Source organism: Rhamphochromis sp. 'chilingali' (assembly GCF_963969265.1).
Source record: "Rhamphochromis sp. 'chilingali' genome assembly, chromosome: 20".
Taxonomy (NCBI): domain Eukaryota; kingdom Metazoa; phylum Chordata; class Actinopteri; order Cichliformes; family Cichlidae; genus Rhamphochromis; species Rhamphochromis sp. 'chilingali'.
In genome coordinates, this window is record NC_137947.1 from 33,244,700 (window position 1) to 33,255,252 (window position 10,553).

The 10,553-nt window shown below is 39.8% G+C and overlaps 1 protein-coding gene across 2 annotated transcripts; it reads left to right on the forward strand.

The window, feature by feature from the left end:
* Nucleotides 1-452: 452 nt before the first annotated feature.
* On the forward strand, nucleotides 453-10,091 carry LOC308388545 (uncharacterized protein). Of its 2 annotated transcripts, XM_080869316.1 has the most exons (5): nucleotides 6,262-6,821; nucleotides 6,903-6,962; nucleotides 8,812-8,892; nucleotides 9,480-9,545; nucleotides 9,861-10,091. In XM_080869316.1, exons 1-5 carry the CDS (start codon nucleotides 6,272-6,274, stop codon nucleotides 10,085-10,087), a joined length of 984 nt encoding a protein of 327 aa, XP_080725442.1. In that variant the 5' UTR covers nucleotides 6,262-6,271; the 3' UTR covers nucleotides 10,088-10,091. The 2 variants fall into 2 exon arrangements, 1 of the variants encoding a protein (XP_080725442.1); XR_013970127.1 differs by lacking the exons at nucleotides 6,262-6,821; nucleotides 6,903-6,962; nucleotides 8,812-8,892 and adding exons at nucleotides 453-569; nucleotides 805-866.
* The last annotated feature ends 462 nt before the right edge of the window (nucleotides 10,092-10,553 follow it).

The following is a 10,553-nucleotide window of genomic DNA, read 5'->3' on the forward strand; positions in this document are numbered from 1 at the left end:
TTTGTATTTTAAATACGTAACGGCGGTACATGTATTCCGTTACTCCCCAACACTGGTAAGCACTACCTGTTAAACCCTGGGGTCTTGCAAAGCACTATGCCTCCATGTCTTGTGTTCTCTTCTACAGACAGAGAATTAAGAGCAGAGTGTCAGTCATCTAGACCTACAGCAGACAGCTCTGAGCATGAGGTTAGCATGGATTCATCTGTTTACTAAAGATTGTATCAATGTGTAGTTTGGTAAATAGTGTGGTTTGTAAAGATCATGTTTATCAATTGATTACAATTATACTGCATGTACAGTCTTTAAACCATTGTAAGTACAGGTAGTCATCATTTAACATTGCATTTCCCTCTCAACATCATTTGGGTGTTTTAAGGTTTGACTGAGAGTGTCCCTCTTGATCAGATGGACACTGTACCATTGATGCTTGTTCATCTTTGCATCTTTTTAGGTGCATTCTGTTGGAGGTCAGCGTGGCACTTCTTCTCTGAAAGAGTTAATTGGTGAAGTTGGTGTCCAGTATCAGGAGTTGTCACCCCAAGCGTTCTCAGAAGAACTTACCAGTGGTCAGTTTTGAGTAAATGTTGTTAACTTCTGGCAATGCATGACATGCCTGAAGGTTTGCTGCATGAAAAATGTGCCAGTATTGGGACATTTCTGATGATTCTATAGTGTCTTGATGGATATTTTGAGAGTAGAATTGTAACAGTCAGGGATGTGAATTGATTGCGTTATGCGTAGATGTGTTTTTTTGACTTAACGAAAGTCAAGCACTGAATCTCCTTGTGTTCCCTTGTACAGAGAGCAAATCGAAAGAGGTGCCACAATCATCCAGAGCTGTGCCTAACGACTCTGCTTGTGAGGTGAGTTGAAATTGACCTTTGTTTTAAAATTGACCAATGGTTAGAAGTGTTATGGTGTTTACATGAAACTCCATATTGAGTATTTTAGCAAACATCTGGCAGCGGTGGTGGAAATGTCCTCTATTTAGAACAGGAGGTCTTTTCTAACCACAGCGTCCCCTTAACAAGTGTGTTTTACTGAGTGGCCACACACTGGAGGTGAAACAGTGAAAGCATCAGTTTGAGCTCAGATGTCATTATGAGGCTGATGGACAGTGTCCTTGAAAACCTTGGGTTTTTCTGTGTCAGACATATACATGCACCTTTTACTCACAGTCACTTTAGCTTCTTAGTATTGTCTTACTTTGGCTTCACTTAACTAGGTAAGGGTTAATCACTCTGTTTCCTTGCAGTTAGGGTGAGAGTTAGAACTGTATTTAACTGAAGGTGAAACAGAAAATGCTTAACTATGTGTGTGTGTCTGACACAGACAAACTCAAGGTATGTGAGAACACTGTCCTGACATCTGAGCTTGAACTGAGTCTTTCACTGTTTCATCTCCAGTGTTTGGCATACTCAGAAAAACACACGGGTTGAGGGGACACTGGTTAGAAAAGACCACTCGTAGTGGATTAAATACATTTCCACTGTAGCTGCCAGATGTTTACAATATTTGTTCTACTTTTCATACCCAGCTAAAGATCGCAAGCATCCCTTCTGGTCAACAGTGTGTTGCAGAGCCTATTGCCCATGACGTGGAGCACCATGTGATCTCTACAGACTCATTCACAGGTGAGTCCCTGCTTGAGTAAGCACTACCTGTTAAACCCTGGGGTCTTGCAAAGCACTATGCCTCCATGTCTTGTGTTCTCTTCTACAGACAGAGAATTAAGAGCAGAGTGTCAGTCATCTAGACCTACAGCAGACAGCTCTGATCATGAGGTTAGCATGGATTCATCTGTTTACTAAAGATTGTATCAATGTGTAGTTTGGTAAATAGTGTGGTTTGTAAAGATCATAAAATATTTGGGTAACAATGTTTTATGTTTCATTTCATGTTTTTAATTTTTTCCAGTGTACAATTCATAGGCTGGTATTTGAATCGGTGAAACTTGACAAATGCGGGATATGCCATTCACCTTTGACAGCTATCAGATGGCACGGTCTAAGATGCAAGCGTAAGTGTATTATTTATCTTGTGTTAATTAATGCATTTTTTCACTATACCCTAAGTTACCATGAGTCAGGTCTACATTTTCATATGTAAAGAATAAAAAAAATCACTTCAAAGTTTTATCAATTCAAACCATTGCAATGATACACAGTGTAATGGCAGATACTATCACATATCATGCATTTGAGTTTGTCTGCTTAGTGTGGCAGAGAACAGAGAGCATACTGTAATAATGTATGTTGCCCTCTTACTCTTTGTTGATTAGACTGTTGAACTTTACAACTTTAAATCTTTGTTTCACTCTTTCAACATCAAGCTCATATAAGCTAAATAAGCATCTCACCGCGCGCAAGGCATGCCGGTCCGGGTCAAGGGTCACGACTACCCAGCATGCATTGTAAACAGTAAACACGGCCGCGTGTGATAGCGATATTGAATATTTTGAGCGTCCTAACGTCAATGTTTTAAAAGAATTTGGTACGAAACGGGGATACAGTGCTGCTGGGAAGAGAAAGAAAGAATTCGTGGCCCTCGCTTGGGCGTTTTCACTACAAAAAGCCCCTATAGTTTTAACAAAACAGCAGGAGCGGGAGGCTATGCTACCTTGGATATAAGTCTCTGCTCGAGATCGAGACTGACAGTTGTCAGATGACAATTCCAGATCCCTTAGAGCTGAGAGAAGGTTGGTACAATGAATCGACAGCTGCAAATAAACTTTCACTTTCAAAGCCTCATATCCGGAGCCATCAGCCTCTGTGGTGCCCGGAGACGCTCGTGCGGGGTTTGGCCACTGACGTCTGGCAACCCTGGCACAGCACTTCCCCGTAGGCCTATATCCATGGATGTATTAAAAGAACCAAGCCTATATCTGACAGAGAAATATAATTCAGCCTTTACATCGTGGGTAGTGGTGTACTCTGACCCGGCCGCGCCGTGCATGCGTACTGACAATGCTGATTTAGCTTATTTGTGATGTTACAATGCAAAAACCACAGTTCCTGATTTGATCTGTTATATAAAGATAAAGCAAAATGCACAAATGTTTAATTATATTTAAGAGAGTATCAACATGTATGAAGTAAACTGCCCTCAAGTCTGTTTGTCATTCTGTAATTACACATATACACACAAACTTGGAAGATGATGTTTTAATGATAATAAACCCGTTGAGTAAACATTGCATCAAACTTGCAAACTTCTTACAATGTCAATATAGGAAGCCCAATAAGGTACTGGGTCTGATTAATCCAGACCTATTCCAATAGATCAATCAGGCAATTTGCAATACAAATGCTTGATGGTGTCTCTACACGTTTTCAATGACTTTTTAGTAGAAGTCCTTTTCATCTCAATCCTTATTAATTAATGTAGGATAAACATTTTAGCTTTTCTGTTTCTCACTAGATCATTCTGCCAGAAGTCTTTGAGCCAAGAATGCATTCTGAAACATGGCCTATGTGGCCCATAATGAGTAGTTTGGTCAGGTCAATTTAAGATAATATATATATATCTGCTTTTTATTCTGAATTATGCGTTGGTTTTAAATTTACTTTATGCTTGTTTATATTTAGTGGTCTTAGTGAATATAATTTGTGACGTGTGGGATCGCTACTTTTTAAATTATAACTTAATGAATCATCGGTTGTTGTCTAATGCTGTGGTTTCTTTGTATTTGTAGAATGCCGTTGTGTGTGGCATAAGATCTGCCTCCAGACATCTTCAGAAGACTGGGATATGTCCGACGTAAGTGTACAGTGAAATTCAACCTGGAAAGACTCAGATATGGAGAAAGAATTAGACATGCTTTATTGAACATTAAATATTTGGCGGTCAGACCCCGGCGGGAAAACTGTTGATAAAAGCATTGCTGATTGAAGTAGGAGGTCTTCCCCCGGGGTCTGGACACTGGTGGTGGTATGGAGGCAGGGGGCAAGCATGGGGGTGCAGGGGTGGTGGAGGGATGCGAAAACGCTGCGAGGCCGAGCTATGGGTGAAAGAGCTTAAATGCCCGGATGCTGAATGGAGGCGTAGGTGCGAGGGAGCTCCGGATTGGCTGTGACGTAGTGAGCAGCTGAAGGGAGTTGAGATGATGATGATGGAGACGATGTGCAGGTGTGTCTCCCAGGTTGAATTTAAGCAGGCTTCATTATAATATAGTTAATATTGACGTAGATGCAGTTCGTGAAGATTGCCACATGTTGCTTGCTCTTCCTTTTTCTTTCATCACAAAATTATAAGGATAATCAGTTTTGTAAGTGTTGTCTCAGATAGAGAATTGAAAGCAGATAGATTTTGGACTGGATAGAGTGTAGAAGTTATGTGAGAGAGGCCAGAAATAAATAAACACATTGTAAAAATATTACTTAGATTTTATTATAATCCTTTGTATGAAATTGTTTTGTTTTTTTTACAATCTAGTCTCAAAGGTTTTACAAATTTTGATCTGTGGGGGTCATTGTGGGAGGGGCTCTGGGACCAGGTTAGGGCTAGTGTCTTAGTTTTTTTGTTTTGTGTTTGTTTTTTTGTTAATGTCATTGTTCAAAAAATATAAATTGAATATTAGAAATGGGACAAATATCAAAAAAGTACTGAATCGATCACAGATTGCAAATTGATCAAGCAGAATCAAAATACTTGCACAAAATACATATCTACTGCACATTTTCTTCTTTAAATCAGGAGGTATTTCTTAGTACTTTTAAGACCTCTAGAGACTTTGGTTTACGTCCCGAGCTCTGTGACGTGAACAATTTAGCATTTATCCTTCCCATGTTTATTTCTATTATTTAATCTATGCTGTATTTACGAACAGGGTGATGTCTCATCTGATGAAGAATACATCCCAAATTCTGCATCAGATTCAGAAAGCTCAGGAACAGAGTTGTCTATTGAGTTACCTGGACCATCAAAAAACTCCCATGCTGCTAGCATGCCTGATTTATGCGTTACTTTTGCTGAAAAAGAACAGACCATGGATGTTAAGAACAACTTTGAGCACATTTTGAATGATCTTGAAACTACTGATGATCTTCATCCCGACCAAGAACCAGACAGCTCAGAGTCATGCCAGCAGAAAACAAAAGATGCATGTAGCGAAAAGAGTACTGTGGATATGCTGTGCCAAAATGAATCCCCAACCAAGTCAACAAAATTAATCAAAAGCACAGTCAATTTTTGTTTTGTATGTGGAAAACCTCAAACAAAATTTGCACGTCATCTGGAGACGCATGAAAATGAAAATGCTGAAGTCGCCCAGGTGCTTCAGTTACCCAAATCATCAAAGGACAGAAAAGTTAATCTTGAAAGGTTACGAAACCTTGGTAACTTCAAGCACAACTCTGCTGTTAAAACCACAGGATCAGGTTGTCTTAAAGTGAAAAGGATCTCAAAAAAGAGCAGCAGCAGCGCTGAGACATACGAGTACTGCTTATACTGTAAGGGTATGATATCCAGAAAAGAAGTTTCTCGGCATATGAAAAGATGTGCTTTAAGACCAGAGAATAATGCTGAAGAGAAGCTGAAAGATAGAGTCTTTGGTATAGCATCTACTCAATCCACAATGTCTCAGCCAATTTCAAGTGAACTCTACTCAGTACTGGGCAAGATGCACAAGGATGATGTGTCTAGTGCAATAAGGAATGATCATTATATTATGCAGTTGGCTCAGTCTCTTTTTAATAAGCATGGAAGTGACAGATCAAAGCATGAGTATATAAGACAGAAAGTAAGGGAACTTGGGAGATTACTTGTGACTTTGCGTCACACAACAAGAATCCATAATATGGAAGAGGCAATAAAACCAGCCAACTTCTTTATTCTTACTAATGCTGTCAAGAGAGTTTCAGGTTTTGATACTGAAACCAGCACATTCAAAGCCCCAAGTTTGGCCCTGAAGCTTGGACATTCTCTCAGAAAAATAAGTGATATTATCATGTGTCGTGCTCTCATGGAAGAGGATCAAGAGGCGATCGATTCAATCAGGAGGTTTCACACACTTCATGAAACAAAGTGGTCTGAATTAGTTTCCCATTCAGCCTTATCAAACCTGAGTGAGGCAAAATACAACAAGGTCGACAGCCTTCCACTGACCAGAGATGTTCAGAAGCTGCAGTTATATCTTGGTCAGCAAGTGGAATCGGCTAGGGAGAAACTAGGTGATAACCCAACAGTAGGAACTTATGCAGCACTAGCAAAGGTGATCCTTTGTCAAGTGATTTTGTTCAATAGGAGGAGGGAAGGTGAAGTAGCACGTATGACTGTCAAAAATTTTGAAGATCGTGACATGTCCAAACTAAACGATGACATCAGCTCTGGGCTTACAGAAGTTGAGAAAAGGCTTTGCCAACAGTTTGCCAGAGTGGAACTGAAGGGGAAAAAAGGACGAAAGGTGGCTGTGATCCTGACTTCTGATATGACCGATAACCTGTCACTCCTCGTTAGTAAGAGGAAAGAGTGCGGGGTATCTGAAAACAATATGTACCTTTTCGCCATTCCTTGTAGTGATGGTCACTACAGAGGGCAGTTTGGTCAGTTTGCAGATGCTTGCGGAGCTGAACATCCTCAGAACCTCAGATCAACTAACCTTCGCAAACAGATTGCCACGATAAGCCAAGTCATGAACTTGAAAGATAATGAACTAGACCAGCTGGCCGATTTCCTCGGCCATGACATTAGGGTCCATAGAGAATACTATCGACTGCCCCAATCAACAATTCAGCTGGCTAAGATCTCCAAGTTGCTCATGGCCATGGAGAAGGGAAGTGTGAAGGATATTCAAGGAAAAACTCTGGATGAAATTGGTGGTATGCATGGTTTATATGTTGTTAAATTGGCTTGGTGTTTGTGAATATGGTTGGTCTAATAACATTTTTTCAATTTTATAGATGACATAGATGGGATGGCTACTGGATCACAGCAACTCCCTGATGCTTCCACATTGCGAGGTACTGAAATTATTGTATTCTGTGTTATAGACTTTGCAGTTGTATTGATAAAATATTTAAAATTTACATTTTATATATATATTTTAGATAATGTTATTGCAGTTCTGTTTGTACTTTGCTGTGTAGTTAATACCATTTACAGTGAGGAAAGTAAGTATTTGCTATTTTGCAAGTTCTCCCACTTAGAAATTATGGAGGGATCTGAAATTTTCAGCGTTGGTACATGTCCACTGTGAGAGACAGAATCTAAAAGAAAATTCCGGAAATCACAATGTATGATTTTATTAAAATATTTTTGTATATTACTGCTTAAAATAAGTATTTGAACACTTGCTTATCATGCAGATTTCTGACCCTCAAAGACCTGTTATTCTGCTTTTAAACAGTCCAACTACACTCTGCTCATGATTCTAATTTAGCAGCACCTGTTTGATGCCGTTAGCTTTCATAAAGACACATGTGCACCCCACAATCTGTCAAAAGTGTTGCAGCAACATGAGTAAAACCAAAGAGCTGTCCAACGACACAAGAGACAAAACTTTAGACCTTCACAAAGCTGGAAAGGGCTCCAGAGCCACTGCCAAGCAGCTCGGTGCGCGACAGTGCGTGTGCACGCATGTGCGTGTGCGCGATGGAGCGCGTGCAGGTGACTGTGCGTACCCTCTGCAAGACTCCTGCAGGCGCCCCTGAATGGAAGAGGCTAATGTCTTCCTCGGACTGGAGCCCCACGTAAGATCTCAGCTCGTGGGGTGTCAGTGATGCTAAGAAAGGTGAAGAATCAGCCCAGAACTACACGGGACGAGCTGGTCAATGACCTGAAGAGAGCTGGGACCACCGTTGGCAAGGCTACTATTAGTAATACACTGAGACGTCATGGTTTAAAATCATTCATTACACTGAAGGTTCCCCTTCTTAAGCCAACCCATGTCCAGGCCCGTCTGAAGTTTGCCAGGGACCATCTGGATGATCCAGAGTCATGGGAGAAAGTCCTGTGGTCAGATGAGACCAAAATAAAACTTTTTGGCCTAAACTCCATTGTTGGGGTTTGGAGGAAGAAGAAGGATGAGTCTCATCCCAATAATACCATCCTACAGTGAAGCATGAGGGTGGAAACATCATGCTCTGGGCTGTTTTTCTGCACAGGGGACAGGACCACTGCACTGTATTAAGGAGAAGATAAACGGGGACATGGATTGTGAGATTTTGGGCCAAAACGTCCTTCCCTCAGTCAGAGCATTGAAGATGGGTTCTGGCTGGGTCTTTCAACAAGACAAAGACCTGAAGCACTCAGCCAGGAAAACCAAAGAGTGGCTCCGTAAGAGGCATTTCAAGGTTCTGGAGTGGCCTCACTAGTCTCCAGACCTCAGTCCAATAGAAAATCTGTGGATGGAGTTAAAAGTCTGTGTTGGCCCAAAACATGACAGATCTACAGAAGATCTGTGTGGAGGAGTGGGTCAAAAGACCTTCTGCAATGTGTGCAAACCTGGTGAAGAACTGCAGGAACTGTTGGGCCGCTGTAATTGTTAACAAAGGCAATATTAATATAGTTTGACTCAAGTGTTCAAATACTTATTTTACAAAGAAATATACAAAAAACTTGTTATAAAATCATACAATGTGATTTCCGGAATTTTCTTTTAGATTATGTCTCTCACAGTGGACATGTACCTATGATGAAAATTTCAGAGCCCTCCATGATTTCTAAGTGGGAGAACTCGCAAAATAGCAGGGTGTTCAAATACTTACTTTCCTCACTGTATGTATTATATATATATATATATATATGTATGTATTATATATATATATATATATATATATATTATTTATTTATTTATTTATTTTTTGCTAGAAAAATCTATCAATGACAATGAAGAAATATTAACTTCTGTGACTTCTGATTTGCCTCACTTCTCCGAGACTGCAGCTCAAGGTACATTTTCAATGCTGTACTCAAAGTTTGCCCAACATATCTTATGTAATGAGCTGGGATCTGTGAGTTAGTCTTGTTCAGAGACAAATCCAGTGAAATGTGCAGTAACGTATTTTAACAGCGCACATCACGTATGATAAAGATGCTCTCTTGTTTCATTAATGCCACTTGCATCTCTGTTTTTCATTGCATTAAAAATGAAATCAGACTTTACTATTAACACTACTATGCTGATTACGATAACCTGGGATTGTGAATAGAACAATATTACTAACCATCAGTACATTTTTACATGGTCAATTGTTAGTAGTTCCATTCCTAATTGTGACACTAATGCTTTATGACTAGTATTTTGATGCTTCATCAGTTTTGGCCAAGCAAGATTTGGCCTGTGCAAAATCTACATCATTTCCCAGTAAACTTATTACCCAAGGTATTGTTGACTTCATCCAGTTCAGCACCATTGCCATGTGTATAGTTAGTATAATAGAACTGGCTGTCACTGTCCCCTCTGTGCCCATGGTGTTTGATTGGTAGGCAGAAAGCCTCTTTAAGCCCATACATTTATACTGTGCAATATTTTTTAGATGACCAGGGGAATGATGCCTGTGTGACTTCTGGTTCACCTCCTGTCCCTGACTCAGTTACTAAAGGTATGATCTAAATCAGATGCCATGTCCATCACTAGGCACTATGTGCAGTTAACACCAACATCATGTGGTTAGACATTATATAACATAAAAAGAAGCTGAATGTATTTTGTGTTTACCAAGCAGTGTGATGAACTATCATGTTAATGAAAACAATCAAACTTTAAATTTTATCAGGTCTACAGTCTATTTATTATCACACACAATTTGTTTAGACAAGTACCAGCTTGTTTTCACAGTTTTGAACACCATCTCTACCTACAAGTGCATCTCACATGATCTTTTTAAACTTCAAATTTGTTTTGTTTTATTGAACAGGTTTATGTGTTTCATCAAGGCGGTGTGTGAAGAGACCATGGTCTGAGGAGGAGATAGGAGCGGTGATGAAACATATGAAGCCTTTTATTGAAAACGGTATCACTGTCACCAACCAGCAGTGTCTGAAGTGCAAAGAAAAGGAACAACCTATCTTGGAGACGAGATCTATTCAAAACATTCGAGATTTTGTGCGCAACAGAGGACTGGCCTTTAAAAAAATAAAATAAAATGTTAAACACTAAATGCACTTTTTGACAGTCTGAGCCTTTACCTTTCTGGGCCTGATTTCAAGGTTAGTGTTCTCCATTCAAAAAGTATGTAGTTGACTTCACTGTGCTCACAGGCAGTGTTTTGTTTTGATGTGTGGTTAGCCTGAGTCTTTTAATGCCAGGATTCACTTTTATTTTCCTTCAATAATTGTTACAATGCTGTCCTTTTAAGGAATTGATTATTGAGTTGGTTATATTAAATATAATTCAGTAATTCAACAAATGTGTTGTGTGTTGATATAAGTCTTATGTATAAGTCATGGTGTCAGCCCGACTCACCCCTGGTGTGCAAAGGTGCTTTTTTATTGGTCAGCCACTCAGTGCCAGTTTCTTCAGGACAATGAAAAACTCTATAATACATAGTTTGTTCTAGTTGATGCAAGCACTGTTGTGTTATGGTCACTGGTTCGATCCCTGGGCTCTC

Coding starts and splice junctions, on each gene's coding strand:
- LOC308388545 (XM_080869316.1), top strand. CDS start 6,272: ATGACTGTCAAAAATTTTGAAGATCGTGACATGTCCAAACTAAACGAT. Junction 6,822..6,902: donor AACTCTGGATGAAATTGGTG/GTATGCATGGTT, acceptor TCAATTTTATAG/ATGACATAGATGGGATGGCT. Junction 9,546..9,860: donor CCCTGACTCAGTTACTAAAG/GTATGATCTAAA, acceptor TTTATTGAACAG/GTTTATGTGTTTCATCAAGG.